We start from the raw sequence: 26,667 nt of genomic DNA on the forward strand, positions 1-26,667 counted from the left end.
GCCATGTTCGTGAAATAGTATAATTTGGACGATTCCTTTCCTAAACTGCTGCTCTGTAAGCTGCTGAACTGCATTCAGTAGAATATGTTGACTGCCCCAAACTGGCGGCGCCATGTTCAATGATGTGACCGGCTGAACCCAACGTGGCATCTGTTTGTGTATACCTACGTATGTTCTTGACCTCCTTCTGGTGCAGATTCATGGCCACTTATGTGCTGGTAGTGCTCCCTGCTGGAGAAACTTAACTTTACATGTACTTCAGATATTTAAAAAATTGAGGTGTTTTCTGTCATTATAGCAGAGTATATCTGGGGTTCAGCTATAGATACCTTTTTAGAAAAGCATGTAGTATTATAATTTCATCATTTTCATAATGCAGCTAACAACTGGGACACTTAAGCTTTATAGAAAATACTGCAATTTTTTTTACAATTTACTAACTTTTATTGCAAATTTTAATGCCTAACAGCTTTTGCATGTCCCATTGTAACTCAGTGCTTTAATAGTAAAGGTGAATAAATTGTTATGCATACATATTATTTAATATTTTTGATGCCTTTTTTTGATCCTGTTTCCTGGCCAAAGACAGGGATCAGAAGAACTTTCTCTACTTCTAATAGTTCCAGGTTAGAGCTAGCTGGTCTAAGGTAGTGGCCAGTGATTTTAGCTTAGTTGTTTATTGCCATGAGTCACACTGAAGCTAGTTGGAGTTCCAAAGCATGTCAGCATTTATTTTCAGATCCATGCAGTCAAGCTAGACTTAACATAAAGTAAAATGAGTAGAAGAGAAAGAAAACTGTGCAGTAGGTAAAGCTATCAAGCATCAACTATATCCAGTTACATCGCCCAATCACCCAGGCCTAGCAACAAAACTGACCAGTACAAGGCTTTTCTTTGTGTGGTGGATTAGATATTATTATATCTCATGCTCTGAGAGTACCTGATCTGTTCAGAGTCCTTTTAATTTGTATGCGTTTGTATACAGAGCAAAACCTCTAAATTAAATTTATCTCAGTTGCATTGCAGCACACAGATTGTGATTTGTACACATCACAGACATAGAGAATTTATAACACGTTTTTGTTTTGTAGCTTGCCAGAATCATGGCTGTTCTCCAGCAACAGAGACAGCAGCAGCAGCAGCAGCAGCAGCAGCAGGTGGGTAGTGCAGTTGGGAGCTCTAAGCTGTCCCCTTCTCACCTTGGTAGTGGTGGCCCAAAAATGCCGATGTCTGACTCCCTCTCTCACCCCGGCCTTGGCGGCTCGGTAGCTGACCTGCATCTGAAATCGGCTACATATTCAGGTGAGCTCAACCTCTTTTTGTTGTTACTAACTAGAAATATGGCAGTATAAAAATTTCTTACACTCTAAAAAGTGATATGTTATAAAACAGTACACTTACCTGTGTTGCCTGTTTTAAGTTTTTTGTTGTTTTTTTGTTTTGCCTTATTTAACACAAAATGTGCTGCCCTTAACTGTACATACCCATATGTCTAGTTAAGGGTAGATTGTGTTGTATTTACCACATTTTAAGAGTGCATTGTTGCGTCAGTGACAAAAATTGTCATTTTTGGTATTATGGTGGTACTGTTCAGCGAGGCGGTGCACAGCTAAAAGGAATACATATGAGGCCTGCAAACACATGACAGACAAACCATGACATGTTTTCCAAAACAAAGCCTTCTCTAGAGCTGGGCAATATGACAATATTTTATTATGTTATTGTGATAAATGACATCTCAATATGTCATATGCTATACTGAGTATACCATGCATTTTATCAGTACTTAATCACTTTGCAACTGCATTTTTCATTAAAATAGCTTAATTATTCCTGTTTCATTGGATTTAGTGCAGTGTGAATGTTGAATACAAGTGATTGGATTCATAGTTTTTTGGTAGTATTTTTAAAATGTGATACTACTTTGTCTTAACTTTTAAAAAATATTGTGACACCTTGTGTATTGTTTAACCTTCCTGAACTATTTTGATATTACATCTTCAATACTGCCCACCTCTAGCCTCTAAAGACACTGAACTTCAAAAACAAATTAACATACCTTGCTTTTACTGTAAAGAAAGGTTTTGGAGTGTCACCTCCTTCTGCCAAGGTTTTCATGAACTAGCAAGTTAGTGAACACATTGCTTATTGCTTCTGTGTTGTAGCTTTGCAGACTGTAGCAGTAGCTTTACTATCATTGCTATCCACAAAACCGGTAAATGTCCCATTCCTGTTAGTGACTTTTACACTTTGCTTTAAATAACTGTAATTGTTGAATTGTTGATTGTTGCTTTAAGGGTTTGGTTCTGGTGTGAGTCTATCTGGTCTTGAGTTGGGTCACATGGTTGGTGGTACAGCTGGACTTAAAGAAGGTGGGGGACAGCAATCCCGCTTTAAATGGATGATGGAAGGTCACACGCCAGCTCCTTCCTCTCCAGACAATGCACTTCACAAAAACGGTGAGTAGTCTGTCTGGCAACATTTTGCCTTAGCTATAAGCAAAAGGTTTTTAACATTAACCTTAATGCTCCATGCTTCTATTCCTAGGCCCTGTTGCCGCTCCTCTGAAGAGAGGCAGTTCCCCATACTCTCAGTATGAAATGCTTGGAGTAGAAGGTTTGGGGGTGCCTCTCCAAGGGTCTTCAGACAGCTGGCAGAGAAGTCCTGGGAACAAAATGGGAGTCAAAACTGGCACATCCAGCTGGCCTCCAGGTACATTATATTTTACAAAGTGCTAAAGCATTTTTCAATACCTGGGTCTTTGCTCCTGAAAGTAATGGTATATTTTGTTTTTTTTGTTTTTTTTTTTGGTGTAGAATTCCAACCTGGAGTGCCTTGGAAAGGAATGCAGAGTGTTGACCCTGAGTCTGACCCCTACATGACTCCTGGGAGTATGCTAAGCTCATCTGCAGTGTCAAGTCTCAATGATACTGAGCATCAGTTGCTGAGAGATAACACAGGTACATATAATCACAACCAGCACAGATTAGGCCCCTTAATATGAATTAATCGAATAGGCATATAAATGAAATTTACACTGTGTGTACATTCAGAATCAAACCCCTCTCTGAACACCTTGCTGCCTTCACCTGGTGCCTGGCCCTACAGTGCCTCAGACAGCTCCCTCAACAATGCACATAACCCAGGTAACACAAAAGTTGAAGACTTGCAAAGATTCTGTTATGGTATGGACAGCTCATCCTTGTTCTCACAATTTTATAATCCACCACATGAATAGCTGGAAGGTCATGTGGTTTATTTCATGTTCTGTACCTGCAGCTAAGTACCCCGAGTACAAACCAAGCTGGCCCCCTGAGCCCATTGGACACAACAAGCCTTGGAAGACCAATCGCAACACTTCCCAGCTGCCGCGCCCACCTCCTGGACTCGCCCATCAGAAACAGCCCTCCACGTCCCCATGGGCAGGAGGGACACCGCGACTGGGCAGAGGCTGGGCTGCCTCTGGAAGCAACCAAGAAAACAGATATGGGCCTGGTAACCTGTGAAGACAAATGTCTTAGTGTATTGCAATTAGCAGTCTATTTTTAGGTTTTACATTTGTTTATAAGTGCTTTATTTATTTGTTCACCAGAATATTAGTCAGATTACATGAGTTGATTGCCTCGGAAAATGATGGGGTCTGTATGTGGTGCGTGTGAATGTGTTTTTAATAGGTTCAGCATGGAGTGATGGCGGAGCTTCAAAGGGAAGTTGTTGGCTGGTGCTGAGTAATCTTACTCCTCAGGTATGCGGTTAAAAATCAGAAAGACAAATTTGGCTGCTTGCACTGATGGGAGAAAAAGGAGATATTTACAGTTTTTAGGCTTGATTGGCTGTCTTGGAAAAAAAAAGAAAAAAGGCAACCTAAGTGGCCTGAGTGTAGGTGATGGTCTTTTTTTTGTTTGTTTGGTTTTTTCCCTGGAAAAAAAGGTTCTTGACTGAGCTTATCTCACTGTGTCTTTAGATTGATGGTTCCACTCTGCGCACTATCTGTATGCAGCATGGTCCGCTGTTGACCTTTCACCTTGGTCTAACCCAGGGCAGTGCTCTGATTCGCTACAGTACTCGCCAAGAAGCAGCCAAAGCTCAGAGTGCCCTGCACATGTAAGCCAGTTGTATTGCTTATGCATGTTCATTGCTCATGACATCATATTGTATTTGTAAATATATTTTTATTGCTTTGTACTTCTGATATCTAAATTAAAAATATTTTTAATGTTTTTTGTTTTTTTTTGAGAATTTCACCAAAAGATCATTCTCAGGAACTATTAAACAATGTGTACAGATCTCAAACAGAAATATTCTTTTATGTATTGTTCTTCAGACACCAGCATTTAATCTTTTTTTTTTTTCCCCCAGGTGTGTTCTGGGTAACACCACAATCCTGGCTGAGTTTGTGAGCGAAGAGGAGGTTGCTCGCTATTTTGCACATTCCCAGGCAGGAGGGGCTGGGAGCACCAGTGGAGGCAATGCGGGTGGAGCTGTTGCCGGGCCAACAGGAGCTGCGGGGTCATCCAGCGCCGGAGCAGTGGGTGCTGGTAGCACAGGCAGCATAACTGGCGGTGAAAGGGAGCGGCCTGGAGGTGGAAGTGCTGTTGCAGGAGGTAGTAACGGTGGTGGAGGTGGGCCTGCGGGCTCCAGCTGGCAGAGTTTGGACGGTACGGGCAGCTCCACTGACCCAGTCTCCTCCCAGGGCCCCAGCCTAAGCATCTTCGCCCAGTGGAGCAATGGTGCAGCTGGAGGCGGCGTGAGCAGCAGTACTGCAGGTGTGGAGCCAGCCAGGCAGGGGCTTTGGGGTGGCATGGCAGCAGGATATCCCAGCAGCAGCCTGTGGGGGTCTCCAGCTTTGGAGGACCGGCACCAGATGAGCAGCCCTGCAGCACTGTTGCCTGGAGATCTGCTGGGTGGAGGGTCTGACTCTATCTGACTGACACAACACACTTGCACACAAACACACATGCAAACACACTTTAACAGCACACACATAAAAAATGAGTAAAATTAAAAGCACCCTCTTTTGCATCCACAGTTAAGTGAATACAAGCACTCTCAAGCGGCAGTTTGCATATATACCCTCGGTGTAGTGGAGAGACACCGAATACATTAATATAAAATAATTAGTAAATGCATTTGCCAACAGAACTATATCATATATAATTCGCCAACACAAGCACTCAAATACATGGAACACACACACATACAAAAATACAAATGTACTCAAATGCTGACAAACTGAAATGTCATTACAAATGCCAATATGCATTATAGCATAAGAGTTTCAGACAACACTGGTTACAGTTGTACACACACTGTTAAACACATCAGTTTCACACAGGAGCTGTGTTCCAGACCCTGCTCTCCATAATCCAATCTCCATTAAAAAGTCCATTCTCAGGAGCATGGAGATTTAGAGTATGGAGCACAGTAATTTTTTTTTTTTCTCATAAGTATTTGCAGTGTGAAACTGCTGACTGATATACAGACGCACACGCCTACACATCCCTTGTACACCTTTTATCCTTAAATGAAGACTTTTTCAGCAAGACTTGAACAAAAAAGATACAGTTGGACTTAAACACAAATTCAACTGGATAAATTCTACAATCTTTATATAAGATCACACTCGCATACTGAGGCAGCATCACTCAGGCATGCACTGTAGGAAAAAATGGACAAATATATATGCATCATACAATGTTCTATGTGATGTTGAACACTCAGCATAGAGGATTAATTCATAATGTTACAACTCTCATTTACTGGCAAAGTCAAACACACTTTACTCAGCCACGCTGATGTCTGATTGTATCTGTTGTCTTTATTTGTTTTAAATGTGGAACATTGGAATCCAGAGATGTTTCCCTCTTCCTTTAATATGCTGACCTCGTTTTTTTTTTTTTCTTTCTTTCTTTTCCTACTCAATCAAGTTCGTCATGACTAGTATGTTCACTTGGATGTTAATTACCTGTACAAGGCACCCTTTTGGCCTGTGTGTGCATGGAGAAGTCCTTAACGGAGAAGTCCTTAACGGAGAAGTTGATATGGAGTATTAGTGTGGCATCAGTGAATGTGTCCATGAGAGATTTATGAAGTGTGGCATCTTTGCTAATATCTATGCTAGTTAGGGAGGCGAATAAATGTATGTGTGATGGCTTATTTCAGGTCTTTTGGCATTTGTGTGCTGGATAAGTGTATGCAGATATGTCTGTGTGTGTGTGAGTGTACGTGGAAAGAACATTGGCACTAATGAATATTTCTTACGTTGTGGTTTTAGCAGCCTTTTTTTGTTTTATATATTGTCTGAACTGCAATAATATTAAAGAGAAAAGCTTTGTTTCTTTTTCTTTCTTAAGAAGAAGAAACAACCAACTGAAGGCATTCATACTGAGACATGCCAAACTTATTGTACCAAGCTGAGCTGGATGGATGTTTTAGGAACACTTAAAAGTTACCAATTGTTTATTTTTGTTGTCGTGTACCATTTTAAATTAAGGCAGGCTTTATCACTCCTGTTCAGGTTGTTTTCTGATTTTACAAAGAAAAAGGAGAATTAATTTAACAAAAGAACAAGACGATTAATAAAGGTTGAATTAAAGTATTTTTCTCACTTGTGCAAACTTTGATTCATCCTGTTTTATGTTTTTATGCTGCCTTCAGAAGCAGAATAATGAAAAACCAACCGGAAGCATCCAAAGCAGCAGAGCTCTGGACATTTTTGCTATGCTCAGAATAGGGGTGGACAATATGAACATAGTTATTATTATTGTGATGACTTGTGAAATAAAATTGTATTCAAAGTTTTTGATTTTAGTAGTAGTTGTGGCACTACTATAGCCAGCTTCAGTTTGTCTTCAGTAAGTGAAAAGCATGCTCAGTTGAGCTGAGGTCAGGTGATTGACTTGACTTGAGCATTCACCCTGCTACTTCAATCAGCAGTCATATGAACAATAAACACCAGTGATCCAGTCATACATGCCCATGCCATAAGAATGGGTCTTTCTTTGCCATGGAAAGAATTCTGTGATCATCTACTTTAGTTGTCTTCATTGGTCTTCTACTTTTGGTGTTGTTCAGCTTGCCACTGCATTCCTTCTTTTTAAGAATGCTCAAAAGTTTCTGCTATCTCTCTGATAGGTTTGTTTTGTTTTTTCAGCTGAATGATGGCCCTCCCTCACTTGTATTGACACACTCTGGATTGCATATTGAGAGTTCCCATGAACAGCTACCAGATGCATATTCAACACTTGGAATTAACTCCAGACCTTTTAACTCCTTAATTTGTCATGAAATAACGAGGGCACAGGCCACACCTGGTCATGAAACTGCGTATCAGTCAACTGTCCAGTTAGTTTTGAACCTGTGAAAATGAAGGGACTATGTAAAAATGACTATATCCCAATGAATGCAGTATTTTTGTTAAACTCCATGAATTAAAACTGACAGTCACTTTAATCGCACTTTAAATCCATTGTGATGGTATAGAGTGGCAAAATGACAAGAATTGTGCCACTGCCCAAATACTTATGGAACTGACTGTATTTTGACATTTTAATTATATTGCCCACGCTTAGCTGAGCAGAAACCGTCAAAGCTCTGGTCATTTTTTGTCATGCAGTGGAACATGAATGGATTTTCCTCATTATTACATACTTCTGCGGAACAGGTTTGTTTGTCCTTTAAACACATTGGCTGTAAAAAACGTACAGGGTGTATATGGAGTTTTTCTTGGTGCAGTTGTTTACATGCATTCCAGTAAAATCAATAGCGTAAAATGCAAAATACATAATGATCTATAAGTAATGTAGATGAGCAGTTCATAGTTATAAAGTACATATGTACAATATGTATAGTAAAAGATGTGAGCAGTGGCTACTTCTAGTGCAGCTAGATCAAAGTGGTTCATCAGGGTTTTGTTGCGGTTCGATCAGTTATCCATTCGCGCGGCTCCTTGAAGTGATCCGGGTCCTTTTGCTCGGTTTTGAATGACATCATTTTAGTCACCACAGTGCGCTGGGATACAAAACAAAGCAGGCAGGGCTCGCGCTAGCTTTGCTTACGCAAGTAGGTCAATCCGAGTGGGAGCGTTCTAGAGAAGAGCTTTTAGAATTTCCTCCTCAAAGAAAAGAGGTGAATATCCCACTGGAATGAACCGTCTAAAAGCCCTCTTCCACCCGTCGCTCTCCAGGGTCCTGACCGTGCAGCCGAAAAACTCTTCCAACACCACCTTCTCATCATCAGGTAGGGGACGTGGGCCTGGTTTAAGGTCATACCAGGACGTACAGGGTTGGTGTGTTTTTAACGCCGGAGGAAAACAGTCTCTACTTGACTGTGCTGGTTGATTGCTCTGGAGTCAAGAAAGCATAGGGCGCGGCTGCGTAACCATCGGTTGCGACCCTTGGTTCCTTCAGTGTGGCCTACTGGTGGAGCTCTAATGTGGTTATGCGAACGCACTAGCAGAGCAGCGATGCAAAAAGAAAAGCATTTTAAAGCCAGATCGTTCTTAATTCTCACCACTCGTAAGCTTATAACCCAAGTTGGTAGACATTGGCGAGCCAGGAACCAACAAGCAGCCTTGCGTGGAAGCCAGGCTATGAATCGAACTACAGACTAAGAATCCTTCCTTAGGCTCCCAGTGCAGCCAGTGGTTAGCAATGCCGCCTGTGTGGTTCATATGGGAAAGAAATGTGTCAATCGTGTTATTTAGAAAATCATTTGGGAAAGTGCATAGAATGGTGCACAATGAACTCAGTTTTTTGTAACGTGTAGAATTTGTTTTTGTAACGTGATTCTTGTGCATGTTGTGGTCTTGTTTGCTATTACAACTAATAGAGGTGTAACGATACACATACTTACGATTTGGTACAATTTCAGTTGATGTAAAAATTACATTTTAAAATTTGTTGATATTACAGAGTTCTGTGTTTATATACTGTAGAGATTGTTTTGGGTCTGAAAATGACAATTCTTGTTTCAAAATAAAAGATTGCGATGTGCTACATGACCATATAAAATAATGCTACTGGGTCTTAGACAAAACCTGAAGCTCCTCATATAAAAGCTTCTGCTTTTTCCACAGTCTCCATTTTAACCCCCTCAAATTGAAATATCAACATGTCAGAAAAGCACAGATAAAATCTGTACAAAATCTATGCTGAGTCTGACACTGAGCATTAACTAAAACTGCATTACTCTTCAAGATTTGTCATGTTTTGTGGTTTCTTTGTGGTTTACAAACATGGTGCTTATTTTTTCCTCATTCTCAGGCAACTTTTAGAAAGAAATCATGGAGTTGCGTGTTGGAAACAAGTACCGCCTTGGGCGGAAAATTGGAAGTGGCTCTTTTGGGGACATTTACCTTGGTAACTAACTCTTTGTTTGGAATGTGTTTGACTGATGACCTTGATTACACAAGTGTTTGCTTCAATGTTGATTCAGTAAGTTTGCTCATTCATTTATACCTTTTATAAAGCATATTAGTCACAAGACTTCTTAATGACAGGTGCGAATATTACATCAGGAGAGGAGGTGGCTATCAAACTGGAAAGTGTGAAGACCAAGCATCCCCAGCTGCATATTGAGAGCAAATTCTACAAAATGATGCAGGGAGGAGGTGAGACTTGACAGCTGTGGATTATATTTCCTTTTACAACTACATCTAAGAAATTTGTCTAAGTTCTTCTTTTCCTATGTAGTGGGTATTCCGTCGATCAAGTGGTGTGGTGCTGAGGGTGACTACAATGTAATGGTGATGGAGCTGCTTGGTCCCAGTCTGGAGGACCTGTTCAACTTCTGCTCAAGGAAATTCACCCTTAAGACAGTGCTGTTGCTTGCAGATCAGATGGTAATGGGATATCCACAGTCAAGTTTTGAAACCATATAGGAAATGTTTTACTTTAGGGGTGATTGTACAGTCTTAAAAAGAAGCGTGTCAAACGGAACCAAAAAAGTTCTCTGTCGTGATGGCATAGAAGAACCACTTTTTGTTTCTGAAAGATCCTCTCAATGGATGTTTCTTAAAATGAGACACATAATTGCAAATAACCATTTTAATTTTTTAAGAGAGTAATTAAAGTTTTTCCTATCCAATCTGATCCAAGAACCATTTATTTTTAGGGATGTACATTTAAAAAAATTATGCTGTATACCGTCACTGTCATATCAAAACCTTATAACTATTTTTGTGTTTTATTGTGATTATTTGAAAAGATTGTCTGAACATTGCATGATAATTGCACCTAGAAATACAGAATTTGTTGGAATAAAATCTTGTTACATTAATTTACAATGTGTATTGTGATACTGTGATTTATTTATTTATTTTCTGTTTCACTGATAAAGAACTTCTTCAATCTCTCCAGATCAGTCGCATTGAGTACATCCACTCAAAGAACTTCATTCACAGAGACATCAAACCGGACAACTTCCTGATGGGTCTCGGCAAGAAGGGCAATCTGGTATACATTATTGACTTCGGTCTCGCCAAGAAGTACCGTGATGCCCGCACACATCAGCACATTCCCTATCGTGAGAATAAAAACCTGACTGGCACTGCCCGCTATGCCTCCATTAACACTCATCTGGGTATCGGTAAGAGAGCAGTAAGGATTTAATTAGGACTATAAATTTTCAATTCAATGGTTTAGTGCATCATGAAAACTTTTGATTTGGTTTTGTTGATATGATTCAGAATTATTTTTAAAAACACTCAATATACACAAATGAGGCTGGAGGGACTTTTTACACAGTAGTGGAATACAGAAAAACAATAAACCAAGCTTTTTGAGGCAAGACATTTGAAAACAGCCTGAGGTTATTATTTTGGCCAAAAAATGAATGCATACTTTGTTGAATATTATTATAATTCATTCTAAAATGCCCAAATCATTGCAGTTAACCACCATCTTCAGACTGTAACATGAGTAATGCATCAATACATATTTCTAATTCTGTTCATAACATATTGTACTGGTTTCAAACAAAGCTACAGAAATAGGTTTTTGCTTGTAACTGTTGGGTTCTCTTCCATGTGTCATCACTGTTTCAACAGAGCAGTCCCGACGGGATGACCTGGAATCTCTTGGTTACGTACTCATGTATTTCAACTTGGGCTCACTGCCTTGGCAAGGCCTGAAAGCTGCCACGAAACGGCAAAAGTACGAGCGCATCAGTGAGAAGAAGATGTCAACCCCCATTGAAGTGCTTTGCAAGGGCTATCCATGTAAGTATATACAGAGATACAAACACAAATGTGGTATCAATTAAAATAGAATCTCACACTTTCAGAAGAATTTCTCTGCTCATTTCAATGAGCTACAAGTAAGAAATAACTAATATCAAATCACAATATGCTTTTGTTATCACTAGCCGTAACTGTGACTCCTAAGGACTGAAAATGTTCTTCATACTAACACATCTCATTTACGAAAATTGTTCTTTGCAGAATCATTCATTGAAAGATTATATTCAAAAATGGTACTCCTTTTTGGAACATTTATTTTTAAATAAAAAAATACCTTTGCTTACTCTATGTAAATCTGTTCTTCTCCTGTCACTATGTCTGTAGCAAAATGCTAAGTTTATTACTCTTTTCCGCCTGCAGCTGAATTCTCCACATACATGAACTTCTGCCGCTCACTGCGATTTGATGACAAGCCTGATTACTCCTACCTGAGACAGCTGTTCAGAAATCTCTTCCATAGACAGGGTTTCTCCTATGACTATGTGTTCGACTGGAACATGCTGAAATTTGTATGTCACTCTCATTATCTACTTACTACCTACTTCTTTGAAAAACAACCATGACCTTAGATAATATGGTTAATGGTTTTGTCCCACTGTAGGTCAAACCAGAAAGATAATAGGGTTAATTGTGTTTATTTATGGTTGTTTATAATGTGAGAAGATTTTACGTTTTTCAACTTTGTGTGTTATTTTAAGTTAAATGGGTTATTTTTGTTGATTGAATTAAAACATTGAACACTTTGACTTTGCATGTTGCTGTGGCATCTTAGGCACTTGATATTCCACCCAGGGTGTTACTAGGGTTGCTAAGCAGTTGCTATGGTATGTTAAATAGGGATGATGTTGATATGGTTGATATTCTAGCTAGCTAGCTCCAATTACATGTAATATAATAAACAGATGTGGACTAAGAAGTGAAAAAATTATAATAATTTCATTTATGAATAATAAACAATATATTGTAATTAACCATATAAATGTTTATATATAAAACAATCACCACTTTTGAAATACAAGGTCAGGTCTAGATCTTATCCTGTCTTGTTCACCTTGGGTCTCTTTCAGGGATCCAGTAGGGCAACAGAGGAAAAAGAGAAGGAGCAGAGAGGAGGAGAGGGAGAGGAGAGAGATGAGAGGACTGGAGGGCCTCAGGGTTCTGCTGCCCGTGCACTGCCCTCTGGCCCCAATCTGCCAGCACCCAACAGAGTCCGCAATGGTCCAGACCCAGCTGGCTCTGCTCCAACCTCACGTGTCCCACAGTCCGGTGAGCTGCACACTCATAGCAGTTAGTGAAGACTAAATGATAACATTCTTGTCTCTTTAAGATGACAAAAATGAATGAATCAGGGTATAAATCTCTGATCTCACAGAAATTCTGTACTTTTAGGAAACAAATCTGTGCATCACAAAATCTTTTTGCCTTTATTCAACTAATGTTTTGTGATACAAAATCTTTTTTAAAAATACACTGAATTCTTGACAGTGAGTGGGAGGTTAATAAATAGGCAGCTTACCAAACCAATAGCTAGCTAGCTTCATTTACACATAATATACTAAACAATGTGGACTAAGAAGTGGGTATTATCATGAAAGGTTTGGTGGACTGAACTCACCAGCATTTTGACACATTTGTCCATTTTGTGTTTTAAACACCTTCTCCACACTGTCAGACTGCACACTACAGGACATGAATTCATAAACACCTCTGTAAAAGCTGAAACATTACTGTATCTTATTTTTTTTCATGTTGAAGACAATTGATCCTTACTTTGCCTTTCACCAACAGTGAATATGGTTAATGATTTTGTCATGCTGTAGGTCAAATCAGAGCGATATTTGGGTTAACTGGGTTTATATTGCAATATTTGGTTGAAGGTGGTGGACTGTTAAATGGGTTGTTTTTCACTATTGCATTAAAACATTGAACACTTTGAGCTTGCTGGTTGCTATGATTTTGAGTTCCAGGGGGTTTCTAGGCTGCTGTTGGTAAACAGTTGCTAAGAGGTTGGTGTGGTGTTGCCATGGTATTTTAGGTGGTTAATAGGGTGTTGCTAAGTGGTTGCTAGGGTTTTACTAAGGTGGCTGCTATGGTATGTCCAGGTGCTTGTTAAGGTGTTGCTAGGCACTGTTACTGTGACATCTTAGGCGGTTGCAAGGGTGTTATTAAACAGTTTATATGTTGATGGAGAGTGTTGCTTACAATTGCTGTGGTATCCAAGGTGCATGCTATGTGGTTATTATGGTATTCCAGGTAATTGCTGGGGTGTTGTTAGGTGGTTGGTAAGTTGTAGGGATCCTCTGATTTTCCCAATTACCTATAGCAGTGGTTCTCAAACCATTCCTCAGGGGATTCCAGTCAGTTTATTTTTTGCTCTGATCCAGCTCTTTTCGAACCTTCAGTGCAATGAAAAAGTCCTGCATGATTTCTTTTATTTTTGCATATTTGTAACACTTGTCAAGTCAAAATTTATTTATATAGTGCTTTTTACAACAAGCGTTGTCACAAAGCAGCTTTACAGAAAATCTAATCCAATTGAGCAAGCCAAAGGTGACAGTGGCAAGGAAAAATCCCCAAGAGCAAGTGGAACAAAACCTTGAGAGGAGCCAAGATTCAAAAAGGGAAGCCATCCTCATCTGGTTGACATTGGATTGTAAAACAATAACACAAGGATCTTTTCAGATCCTAAAACAAAATTTAAGGATCTGAAAAGACAAAGACAACCTGAACAAACACAAAATACAGTTTTTAATTGATCATTTCATTTACTAGAGGAAAGAAGTTATCCAAAACTCACTGGCCCTGTGTGAAAAAGTAGTTGCTCTCTTAGTTACTCAATCCATCTTTTAACCAAATTTAGTTGATAATTGGGATTATAAGCCTTAACTTGATCAGCTAATGTATACCTTTGTACTTTTTTATTGTTTGGAAATTATAAACCAGCTCATGTAAAACCCCAATTCCAAAAAAGTTGGGACACTGTGTAAAATGTAAATAAATATAAATAAAAACAGAATGCAATGATTTGCAAATCTCATAGACCCATATTTTATTCACAACAGCAACGCATCTCAAAAAAGTTGGGACAGGACCTTATCTTACATTGTGTAACAACCCCTCTTCTTTTAACAACAGTCTGTTAACGTCTGGGAAGTGAGGAGACCAATTGCTGGAGATTTGAGAAAGGAATGTTGTCCCATTCTTGTCTGATGTAGGATTCTAGCTGCTCAACAGTCCTGGGTCTTCTTTGCCAGATTTTTGTTTCATGATGCACCAAATGTTTTCTATTGGTAAAGGGTCTGGACTGCATGCAGGCCTGTTCAGCACCCAGACACTTCTTCTGCAAAGCCATGCTGTTGTGATGGATGCGGTATGTGGTTTAGCATTGTCTTGCTGAAATATGCAAGGCCTTTCCTAAAAGAGACGTTGTCTGGATTGGGAGCATACGCTGTTCTAAAACCTCTATATACTGTTCAGCATTGATAGTGCCTTTCCAGATGTGTAAGCTGCCCATGCCATAGGCACTAATGCAACCCCATGCCATCAGAGATGCAGGCTTTTGAACTGTGTGTTGATAACAAGCTTGATGGTCCCTCTCCTCTTGAGTCCACAGGACACAGCGTCCGTTGTTTCCAAAAAGAATTTCAAATTTTGATTCATTTGACCCAAACAGTTTTCCATTTTGCCACAGTCTATTTTAAATGAGCTTTGGCCGAGAGAAGACGGCGCCGTTTCTAGATCGTGTTGACTTATGGCTTCTTCTGTCCATGATACAGCTTGCATTTGTGAATTGCATGGCAAACTGTGTTCACAGACAATGATTTCTGAAAGTGTTTCTAAGCCCATGCAGTGATCCCCAGTACAGAATCATGCCTGTTTTTAATGCAGTGATGCCTGAGGGCCCAAAAATTATAAGCATTCCATGTTGACCGCTGGGCTTGTCCCTTGCGTACAGGGATTTCTCCAGATTCTCTGAATCTTTTGATAATATTATGTACTGTAGATGGTGTGATATCCAAAGTCTTTGCAATTTTACATTGAGGAACTTTTTTCTGAAATTGTTCCATATTTTTAGATTCAGTTTTTCATCCTTCAAACGCATCACCCATATTTACTCGCGTTTTACTATGTCTTTGGTCCTGGAGCTTTTCTTCCATGGCAGCAGTATGCTGGGTTTGCTGGCAAACTTATTTCATATCTGGCAACCCGGTGTCGAAATGGTATTGGGAAATAGGCAGTGGGCGGGATCACAGACCAAAACACACGCAGACTTTCTGCTTCGTAATGGAAAATAAAAACAGGACAAAAAGGAGAACATATACGGGCTGTACCATTTTTGTTGGAGAAGCCAGTATTTCAACTGTTTCCTTAATCTCTGATTATAAATATTGGTCACTTTATGATCTATTACAGTAATATAATATATATTGTATATATTGATGCATTTCTCACAGCAGCGAGGAGGCCTCTTTTCAGTAAATCTTGATCAGAAGAGAGTTAATTAAATGATGCTCCTAGAATTAAGATTAAGGGGTCAAGTGGCACAGATATAAGCAATGAACTCTTAATTTCCTAACAGATCCATCCGCAAAATATATTAATATAAGTGCAAGTCCATATAGATGGGTCCAGCTTTCTCAGTTTCTCGGAGGTGATAAACAGCCAGTGGACAATCTTAAATTGCCTGTCTGTAAACTGGTTGGAACTAAGATTAAAGTGAATACGGCCTATATAATTTATGTTCTTCAATGCATCTCCACCACAGTTCGCTTTCCAAAGATAAGAGGCAGCTGAGAGATGTAGGGCTGTATGCATATGATTCTATATGTAACCACAGGCAGTCTACAACTTTGGTAAACCATTTTTTGATTAAATTAAAGTGAGCTGCCCAGTTATAAAGCTGTATATTAGGAACATCTAATCTGCCTGAGCCTGTTAGGAGCTGAAACTTCCCCAGTTTAAATCTAAGCTTTCTGCCAGGCCATATGAAGTTGCGAGTAACAGAATTAAAGGGTCAATTATGCGTTTCTGTTTTTTTCCCTTTCCCGTAGTGTGTTATATTGCTTTTTGTGCAGGTAAACGATCTGCAAAGTCAAAGTCCAAAGTACACTCCCCCACAGAAACCACTTTTCTCAGCTGCCTGAAACGCCTTGTTAGAATTCCAGCCCTTTTCTTTTGTTACAAGATGATGCAATCTCATAACACAGTCCTTATTACCTGCCTACAGGCAAGCTTGGCACACCCTCACACAAGAGAGCTACAAAGAAGAAAATTACCTCTCTGAAACATCCTGCTCCAGTCTTGCTTTCTAAGGTGGATTGGGTCTAGCAACTTTTCTACCTAACTTGCAGTAGAACCAATGCCATTGTAAGAATAGCCACAGCAGTGTAGGGGCAGAACTTGTAGCAGATTTGACCAATCAGTTGACCAATCAGAACAGAGTGGGCGAGCTGACCAATCAGAACACACTGGACTCACCAGGGGGTCTCAAAGACACAGGAGAGACAGTTTCAGACAGAGGGTAAATACAGATGTACAATGTGAAGAAAATAAGATGTTTTTGGAACACTAAAGCATGTAAATCTATTCTAGTAGATCCCAGAACTAAAATGATAAATATTGAAAATGAGCATAAAACGTCCCCTTAAAGCTGTGTAATATCTTTTTTTGAAAGAGGTATAGCAATGATATGTATAAGATCCTATGCAAGATGCCCATTTTAACTATGCTCACTCTCCCTAATAATGATAAGGGAAGGCATGTCTAGTGTTGCAGATCACTTTTAATTTTTAGCATGAGTGGAGAAGTGTTATGCTTAAAAAAAATCTAGACAATAGGGATGCAACGGTACACTGTATATTGTCAAATCATTCTGAACACTCCCTACAGTTCAGTATGCACAGGTGAACTGTGGTGTTACGATATGCCTGTTATTACCCTAGAAATTCCAAAACTTGCTTATTGCGCTGCAATGTACTTTGTACATTCAGATCCACAGAACATCCATGGAGACTGTCAGCACTCTGTATGCAAATATAGCTGAAAAAAGAGGAGGAACTACAAACAAATAATGCCTCAGCTCCAACAAGTCAATGGCAAGCTCTAGCGAGACAGAGAGAAGTAAAGGCCACCGCACACTAAACGCCAAAAATTCAATTGCTTTTAAAGAAAGTACACATACCAGTGCTGACACTCCGAGTCGATGTGCATTTTTCTGAATAAAAAGTTTTATTTGTCTATAGGCGAAAAAAAAGAGTTGGGTGATGTTTTTTTCTTAAATATAAAGATACTGAAACCATATCGTTACCTTGACCCAAAAATGTGATACATACCGAAACGTGGGCCCACTGTACTGTTGCATTCCTACTAGACAAGGTGATAGCCATACGCCATACGCCAAAATATAATAGCCCAGTGGGGCTCCAGGTGAATGGTAGCGGGTTCATTGGATTGTTCTGACCCACACTATTGAGCATTCCTACAGATTTGGAGAAGTTAATCTTATAGCCTGATATTCCGAAATTTGTTCAGTCAATGTAAGAAAGTGTTATCAGCATATAGTGATAGACAATGGTTAGATCCGTTAACTGAAACACTATGAATATCAAGATCAGATCTAATTGCTTCAGCTAATGGTTCAGTATCGATGATGAAGATTAGAGGTGCCATTAGGCAACCTTGCATGGTGCCTCTATCAATGACGATTGAGATTGAATGCTGGTTATAGGTAATATTGTGAGCAACTTATTCTTATACAATATCTAGATGACTTAGTAGATTCCACCTGGTCAGATAACTTTTTCTGCATCCAACCCAAGTAAAATTATATCTTCTTTAATGATTTGGGCATGTTGTATGATGTAGGTATGTCGCCCCTTAAAAAACCCAGTTTGGTCTGGGTGAATGATACTGGGCAGTACTGCTAAGATTTAGGCATCAATGGGCATTAGAGTGATAGGTTTGTATTAAGCTGGATCTTCTGGACTTTTTCAGTATGCCATTTACATTAGATGATCTTAGGGACAGTGGGAGGATTTCTTTATTAAATGCGTCTTTGTACATACAAAGCATTAAAGTTTTAACAACATCTAAGAATGTTTTATAAAAATCTATGCTAAACCCATCACAACCTGGGCTTTTGTTATTTGGGAGGCCTTTAATTGCTCCTATTAGCTTCTCTAAGTTATTGTTCTGTTGGATGTTTTAAAGTAGTGAACTTCTGTCTAAGAAAGAAGACATTAAGGAATCAAAGCTAGGACACTGAGATGTATATAGGTTTCCATAGTACCATTTAAAGACCTCACTGATGTCCTTATTCAGAGTTTTCCTGAATTTGTTTTCATGCACAGTTGTTACTGTAAAAGTAGACTGTTTTCTCCTTGAGATAAACCTAGCAAGATATTTCCTGTATTTGTAACAGCTATGTCTTGCTATAGTGTGTTTTTGTATGCTCTTTAGTGACACCTATAGCTGCACTGAAGAGGAAGTGAGCTAATAGAGAATAATTAGAAGAACAGGAAGTAGTCTTCAGGAACACATTTTTCTTCGTGGACATAGAGTGAGCATCTCATCGTTGCAATCCTCAAAATCCTTTGCCTTAAAGTCCACAAAACGGCTTCATCTGTAAGTTTTGCACTGTTTACAGTTTACCAGGTTGTATTTTGTGTTCTTTTTCGCTGTTTTACAAAATACATATTTTCCTACATGAAATCCTACCACACACAACAACTTGTCTGTTCCTTGAAAGATGCAGGGCTGGAGAATATAATGTTAAGTTAGCTGTGTAGCTGAAAATACGACACCTGCAACAACTTTTAGCGAGGACAGCATAGTAAAAAGATGACCATTTGCTGTGGGATTTAAGAAGGATTTTAAGATAATCAAGCTTCCACTGCCATGAAAACCACAGTCAAGCCAGTAGAGGTTCCAGATGAAGACAAAGTAAAAGGCTCAAAAGATGGTGTTGAAACAGGTTCAGTCCTCTCTGACAATCGCTCCAGAAAATCATGCTCATCAACAAGCTCTAGAGTCAGCTTAGACGCAACAAGAGCCCATGCCAAAGCAGAGGCAGCCAAAGCCAGACTGGCCTTCACAGAAAAGGAGTGTAAACTCAAAATTGAGAAAGCCAAGCTGGAAGCCAGAATTGATTACATCAATCTTCAGCGAGAAGCTGAAGCTGCCCGTGTAGAAGCTTTAGTGCTGGAGACAGCAGCAGCAGATATGAATAGCTCTAATCACATTAAAGAATTTGAGATCCTACCCCATCAAGAAAGAACTGACGACTATGTCATTCACCATACCCTGCATCACTTTGCACAAACACCTAAAGCGTTCACTACCCCCCACCTCTAGTGCTCACACCTCAACCATTCACCCAGGCACCTAGAGGGAGAAGGACCTTTATTGTCCCTTGCCTCCAACACTCACCACCCATCAAGACTACACTGGGCAGAGTGGAGCCCATTCGCAGATCATCAACAGGAGAACAATTTCCCCAAAAAATGGCACACAAAGCAGCTTCATACAGATTTACTACAGCAGAGAAATTATGGCCATCAACATGGTCTCCCTAACAACCTGTTGCACTCAGCCAACACAAATCATAATGCTGCAGCAGCTGATCTTGCCAAATGTCTTGCTAAGAACCAGCTGGTTTCTTCAGGACTGACAAAGTTTGATGACTTACCTGAACACTACCAAGCCTGGAGGGAGACCTTAATCAACACAATTGAAAACATTGAGCTGTCAGCAAGTGAAGAGATGGATTTGCTGATCAAATGGCTGGGTAAGGATTCAAGTGAGCAAGCATTTAGAATTAAATCTGGGCCCAACTATATCTTTCTCTCTTTTTTTTGGGAGACAAAAAAGATTATTAACCCTCTGGAATATGAAGTTTCCCAAATTAAAGAGGGGTCCATGGAATCTACATTGTTGATAGATGGAAATATGTTCAGTTCATTTGTAATGTAAGTGAAAAGCTGAGAATCTTCAAATGGGAAATTGCCAAGATTGCAACTGAGATTACAATATCAGAGAATAACAAAGATTTGTTCTCTCCCTGATCCCCAATAGAACAATCAGTAATATTACCTACCGTGCTACTGTCGGTGAGGAAATAGTCAGTTTGGTGCAAAGAGGAGAAATATGTACATTCTTTTTCCTTAGGATAATAAAGCTTCCACACATCTTATCAGACCAAATTCATGTGATGTTCCATGAGCAATTTTTTATATGACCAGCATGCATTATGTTTTTAGGTTAGTAATGGAAATGCATAATATCTGAGACTTTAAACTCCATTAAGTTTTACACAAACTGGAGGGTTTGCATACAAATTTAACAGAACAAGACCACTTCATCAGAACATCAGAGGTCTTCTAAATTGTTTTAAGCAAACAGAAAACTTTCACACTGGCGACTTTTACCATGTGCGCCTTTAATTCTCTCATTATTTGAACAATGTAAGCTCATTGCCAGTAAAGCAACTATGGCACCCCTGGCATAAGGCTGCACAATATTGACATAAAATGCAGTGTTCAAAAAGCTGCCAGATGTCACAATGACAATATGTGAAGTAATAAATTGTTAATTATTATTAAAATAGTGCACCTCTGAAAGGATATAATGCAAGTACAGTTGCTGAGTAAACAGAAATCTAACCAACTTCTCCTTTAAGCAAATAGCAGAATACAAAATTACAAAAGCCCCATTCGCTACTGAGCAAAATAAAATGAAATGTAGTACTAACAGCTACTTACATCAGAACTGCAAGCACATTTTTTTGCACTAAAAGGCTGAGAAACAGTCAGCATCACCCTTACAGCTTTTTCTAAAAAGAAAAACAAATAAATACACAATTATTTTTTTAGATAGGCACAAGTACACAGTTTTGTTTTACTTTATTTTTTTTTTAGTTATTAAACATTGTGGCATCAGTGCGCGCCTGGGTTCAGTGCAGTTTTTAAAGTCATTATATCCTGTTCTAAAAAGAGTGTTATGTTATGGTTAGGTTAATTAAATTAATTACAAACCCCCTAATGCATGTTTCTTGGCAAGGACTCCTAAGAGTGGGGGCTAGAATTGACTAGGCATTGTTGTAGTAAGATTCAAGGAGTGAGTTGAAAACAAAGTAGAGCTACACTAACAGCTTGGGCTGGGTTGTATTCTAAGTACAAGCTGTAAGCTAAACACAGAGCTTTCATTTTTCTTTGTAAACTGTTTCTTTGAATTGAGTTTTTCAACAGAGCTGCAGTATGGACTATAACCTTGACTCTCCCAAGCTTCTTGGGGAAACCTCTCATGCCACAAAAAGTTTGTTGTGACAGTCGTTACTGCCTCACACACTTAAAGCACAGTACTGTGTTTGAGAACAACTTTAATGTTTGATGGGTTGTTACAGGCAAGTAGTTTAGCAGATGGAGCAGATTTTAAGCTGAACACATGTTTTGTAATTGGCCTTTTGGCTGAATGGTTAAGTTACTCATTTCCCATGTTGGAGAATAGAGTTAAGTCCCAGTGCAGAAAAGCACTCATTGGGCTTCTATTGGTTTGTGCTGGTAATGTAATGACGTCTCTCTGGAGCTGCATTTATGAGGTGATTTGATCTGTTATGCTATTGTAGCTGTAACAATGTGCTTATCATGGAAACTCATATCGCAGTAGCGATAAAAAGATGATTTATCGTTTTCCAAAATAAACTTGATGGATAAATGATTAAACTTTTGAAATCCTTAATGCATTTCTAACTGGAATCGAGCTACAAAAATTACAAAACCAGTTCTCTTCCAGACATTGTTATCAATAAAACATTGTTATCAATGAAATTTGCCAGTCTTACTTCATTGCATTGAGGAGATCCTGAACTGACAGGGTACAGCGTGCCAAATCGAATTCCTCTGTGGTGTAGTTTCTTTTGAATTTGATCATGGAGGAGAAATATGTCAATTCCTTTTCCTTAGGATAATAAGGCCTCCACATGTCTATCAGACCATATTTCCTCAAGACATGGTGCATCCAACAGTTTTTTGCTAAATTCGTAATTGCGCAAAAAAAGTGAAAAAGTTAGAATATTGCTAAAGCCAAAATATGAAGAAGACGTCTTGATATGTTACTAAGTATGCTAGAGAATTTTGATATTTCTACAGAGGGAAAATATAGATAAATAAAGATTAGCTATGAGAAGCTCCATCACTTATGATGTGTTCACGTTTGCGTTGAAAAAAAGGGCATTCCATACTTTGTATGCAGCCAACAGCGGCAAACGTTGCCATGGTGACTGCAGTGCTGATGAAAATATGTGATTATTAGAGAAGAGCTTTATCAACATAGATTGTTTCTGTAAGATGGAAAAAGCAGGTCACTCTGTACTGTATTATTTTATGTTGTTTCGAGATGTTTAGTGTTCATGGCTCCCAAAATAAAAATCAACATATAGGTGTTACATTTAAACACTGTGTTTTGTTTTCTCATGTTTTGCTTGTTTTATGTTACTTTTTATATGAGGATCTGAAACCATTTAGTGTGACATTTGTGCAAAAATAGAGTAAATCAGGAGGGGGCAAATACCTTTTTTTTTATGGCACTGTATACCAGGGATTAAGGATCTGAAAGGATTGGTTTAGATATATTAGTAACTGGCATAGAGGAAAACAAGAACTGGTTTGAGAAACACTGACATAGAGAAGTAAAGCTTTTAACATTGATGTAACAGCTGAAAATTCATAGACTTTTATTTTATTTGTGTAAAAAACTGCCTTTTGAGCAACCAATTATGAATAAAAATATACTTCACACTTAAGCCTACCCGTATTGATTTCAGCTGATTTGCCAACTTGGCTTATTCACAATGCATTTTTTTAAGTAAAAACATTTTGTCTTCTCCAGAATATTTTATATTATATGTGTTGATTGTGCTGATTATAGTAGTTTGTGTTGTGTGTTTCCTCTCTCAGGGAACGTGTCTCCCAGAGCTGGGCGGGGGGCTGAGCGAGAGAGAAGAGTGTGCCTGCGCCTGCACCGGGGGGCTCCAGCTAATGCCTCCCCTGATCTTCCCCTACGCCATGATCAGATTCGCATCACGCCCCCCCAGGTACACATAAGCACATGCAGCCTCACTCCCCCATCACCACTACACCCCCCATTCACACACTAGCCCAGCTTGTAGCATTTACACTAACCTCACTCCCCCTTTATGACCCCTCCACATATACAAACCCAGCTTGTAGTATCTACATTAACCTCACTCCCCCATCATCACGCACCCCCCCCAACACACTAACTCAGCTTGCAGCATTTACACTGATCTCACTCACCTAGTCATCACCCCCAAAACACTAAATCAGCCTGTAGTATGTACACTAACCGCACTCTCCCACGCTAACCCAGCCTCTAATGTTTACACACACTAACCCAACCATGTTTCACAAAGTGGAGTTGTTTGTATCAAACAAGTTTTAAGTGAGCATGATAAGGATAGTCCAGGTCCTAAAATCTGAGTGGCAGAGCTGCATTCGAAGCCATTGAAAATACTCAGTATATGCACAGCCTCACAACCACCTCACAACAACTGAATTCTGTATTACTGCACCACATCACAAAAAATATTTTTGTTGTTAAAAGAACAATTTTTGATTCTAATGCTGCTTGCGTAGACCACCAAGTGTACTGATGAAGTAAGAATCTGTTTTTGTTTAAACTGAGGGTCTGACAACTTATTTTCTTAACTAGATCCAGGCTGTTCAACTAGATAACAGGCTAAAAGAAAGTAAACAATGCTTCAAATATTCATCATTATACGACAAAGTTAAAATGTTCATGAAATGACCACAATATACAGCGATTGGTAAGCAAACATTCTTCTAGTAACAATACTATAAAGAAACTACATTTCTTGGCAAAATACTATGTCATTTATTATCAATAATAAATCATTTACTAAATTGTTTTTTTCACTCAAAGGCATGCATTACTGTGATTTCATTATGCTGAAAGGGGTTTTAGGACACCCTTTCCTGTGATAAAATCACAGTAACACACACCCTTTCATGGCTTATTTCTTGTTTCTGATACAATGTTCATTGTTCCTCAGGTCAGTGTGCCATTTGAGCACATGGGGAAATGAGCTTGGCAACTGCTGTCATTTATTCTTTTCTAGGAGGTAAATCACATCACAGTTGTCAATTTGTAGTGTTTTGTAGTGTGTAGAATAATGGTATAATATGAAAGGTTTTACAATAATTTGCGGTTTGGCATAATTTGAGGTTTTGGCTAAAATATGTTGTGTTTTTTAAATAGGATTTCAACAAACAACTCCCCTAAAGCATTTGTATTCATCTTTCTAAATAAGTCAGTGGAGCGAAGAAACAGAAGCTGCGGAGAGGGGCAGAAAGTCAGTAACTACTCTGTTGCAATGGACAGTGAGATCCACAACCTGACTGCTCTGAAATGGTGAAAGCTACTGGAGATTTGGATGAGAAACAACCGATAAAGAAGCATGACTCCACTAAGTACAAGAAAACCTTGGATCACAAGTCTCAGGCATAGAAATGATTACTGGAATTGAAGACTTTTGCCCACAACTTGACTGTTATTCCGGTGTGGTCTTAAATACTGATACTGAAAATGACATGGAATAACTTCTTTGATTGTTAAAATTGATTGTTTATTAAGTGTGAGTCCAAATAAATGTATTGCTCGCACACATACTTTAACACGCACAGAAGTGTTGTATGTTGTCTTACATGCTGATGTAGATGGTATAGCGAAAAACATCTTTTTTATGTTTAAACTTATATGCATAAGAATTTTAACATGTTCAATTAAATTTTCAGTGTTGCTTTATTAGTTGGAGGTTGAACTAATCATGCAATGAAACATTAAAGAATTGTTCTGTATTTGCATAGCATGGACAACACTGAAATTAACTGAGATGTTAACCAGAACAGTGATTACTTTCAGAAATTAACTGAGATGTTAATGAGACTTGTGGTTACTTTTAGCCAATCTAAAATCTAAATAACATCCCAAACATAGGCTGCTGGCCTATGAGTCTTTATGTAAAACCCGTAGAAAATAGTGGCATACGGAAGTGGATTTAATCTAAGGAGTTCTGTATTGGCATGTTTGGCCATAGTACCCAGATTTATAAATAAATGGATATGTCCAATTATCTGATGAACTAAGTTGCTCTGTAACGTATGTAAGTCTGTCGTGGGGTACCACTACCCTGTACTATTTTTATATTTCCCTGCCCTAACTCATCCTCTTTAACTTTGAAAAGGCTTGTTAATTAGCTTTTTGGTTGGATCAGGTGTATTAGAGCAGGAAAACAGGACTCCAGGACCATGTTTGGGAACCACTAATGTAAGTTTAAAGTAAAAATTTTTTATAATTATAATTTTTTACAATTATTATCATGGCATGGGTTTCCATGGCAGCTGCATCACCGAGCACAATGCCAAGCGTCTGATGGAGTGGTGTAAAGCATGCTGTCGCTGGACTCTTGAGCAATGGAAGCATATTCTGTGGAGTGACAATTCATGTTTTTCTCTCTGATGGACGAGTCTGGGTTTGGAGAATTGGTACCAGGAGAATTGTGCCAAGTGTGAAGTTTGGTGGAGGCGGTATAATGCTGTTGGGTTGTTTTTCAGGGGTTTGCTTAGCCCCCTTAATCTTTTTTCTGTTCCAGCATGACTGTGCCCCAGTGCACAAAGCAAAGTCCATAAAGGTATGGTTGGGGGAGTTTGGTGTGGAAGAACTTGACTGGCCCGCACAGAACCCTGACCTCAACCCCTTTAAACACATTTGGGATGAACTGAAACAAAGATTGTAAGCCAGGCCCTTTTATCCAACATCAGTGTCTGACCTCACAAATACCATTCTGGATAAATGGGCAAAAATTCCCCCAGACACACTCAAAAGACAAAATCTTGTAGAAAGCTGTCCCAGAAGAGTGGAAGCTGTTATAGCTGCAAAGGGGGGACCAACTCTATATAAATGCCAATGGATTTACAATGGGATGTCATGAAAGCTCCTGCAAGTGTAATGTGTAGGCGTCCCAATAAGGGCACTGTAAGACTAAATAGTCCCCAAAGAAAACTTTCTGATTTTACCATTATCAACATTGCATATAAAACTCAGAAGACACGTGTAGGTTAGCAGTGGTCATGGTTTGTATAGCAAAAAATGTATTTGTGTTGTAGTGGTCACAACTACTATCGCATTGTAAAGAAATCTGAGTAAGTTTCTCTACAGAGCTTTGTTTCAAATTAGACCACGGCTTCTGACTGTTTACATCTCATTAGGTGAATTATGCAGAAATGTTGACAATTCACATTATTCTCATTTTAATGAGCATATAATAAAGATCAGCTGCAGTAGTACAACACGTTTACTGACTTTTATTTTGAAAGTAGGGAGGAGTGGCAAGA

General features: G+C 39.0%; 2 protein-coding genes across 10 annotated transcripts in view; both read left to right on the plus strand.

Moving 5' to 3' along the window:
- Positions 1–6,341, plus strand: part of tnrc6b (trinucleotide repeat containing adaptor 6B) — a 21,230-nt gene extending 14,889 nt beyond the window's left edge. For 4 of the 7 annotated variants that reach the window (XM_036560437.1, XM_036560440.1, XM_036560442.1 and 1 more), the window contains 9 exons: positions 1,092–1,302; positions 2,298–2,459; positions 2,548–2,712; positions 2,817–2,960; positions 3,054–3,185; positions 3,280–3,495; positions 3,675–3,745; positions 3,965–4,104; positions 4,360–6,341. In XM_036560437.1, coding sequence (XP_036416330.1) covers positions 1,092–1,302; positions 2,298–2,459; positions 2,548–2,712; positions 2,817–2,960; positions 3,054–3,185; positions 3,280–3,495; positions 3,675–3,745; positions 3,965–4,104; positions 4,360–4,927 — 1,809 coding nt within the window. In that variant the 3' untranslated portion in view covers positions 4,928–6,341. The remainder of the gene's footprint in view (positions 1–1,091; positions 1,303–2,297; positions 2,460–2,547; positions 2,713–2,816; positions 2,961–3,053; positions 3,186–3,279; positions 3,496–3,674; positions 3,746–3,964; positions 4,105–4,359) is intronic. The other 3 variants (XM_036560444.1, XM_036560443.1, XM_036560441.1) reach the window with 1 other exon arrangement.
- A 1,594-nt stretch (positions 6,342–7,935) lies between these two features.
- Positions 7,936–26,619, plus strand: csnk1e (casein kinase 1, epsilon). Of its 3 annotated transcripts, none has more exons than XM_036560446.1 (11): positions 7,936–8,238; positions 9,264–9,359; positions 9,500–9,610; positions 9,693–9,841; positions 10,359–10,524; positions 11,048–11,218; positions 11,600–11,748; positions 12,307–12,505; positions 23,191–23,327; positions 24,327–24,395; positions 24,533–26,619. In XM_036560446.1, the coding sequence occupies exons 2-10, from the start codon at positions 9,284–9,286 to the stop codon at positions 24,357–24,359; spliced, it is 1,191 nt and encodes a 396-aa protein (XP_036416339.1). In that variant the 5' UTR covers positions 7,936–8,238; positions 9,264–9,283; the 3' UTR covers positions 24,360–24,395; positions 24,533–26,619. The 3 variants fall into 3 exon arrangements, 2 of the variants coding, with proteins under 2 accessions (XP_036416339.1, XP_036416338.1); XR_005006201.1 differs by having other exon boundaries at positions 7,938–8,238; positions 10,359–10,587; positions 23,191–23,325; positions 24,324–24,395; XM_036560445.1 differs by having other exon boundaries at positions 7,938–8,238; positions 10,359–10,587.
- The last annotated feature ends 48 nt before the right edge of the window (positions 26,620–26,667 follow it).

Source organism: Colossoma macropomum, unplaced genomic scaffold (genome assembly GCF_904425465.1).
Source record: "Colossoma macropomum unplaced genomic scaffold, Colossoma_macropomum, whole genome shotgun sequence".
Taxonomy (NCBI): Eukaryota; Metazoa; Chordata; class Actinopteri; order Characiformes; family Serrasalmidae; genus Colossoma; species Colossoma macropomum.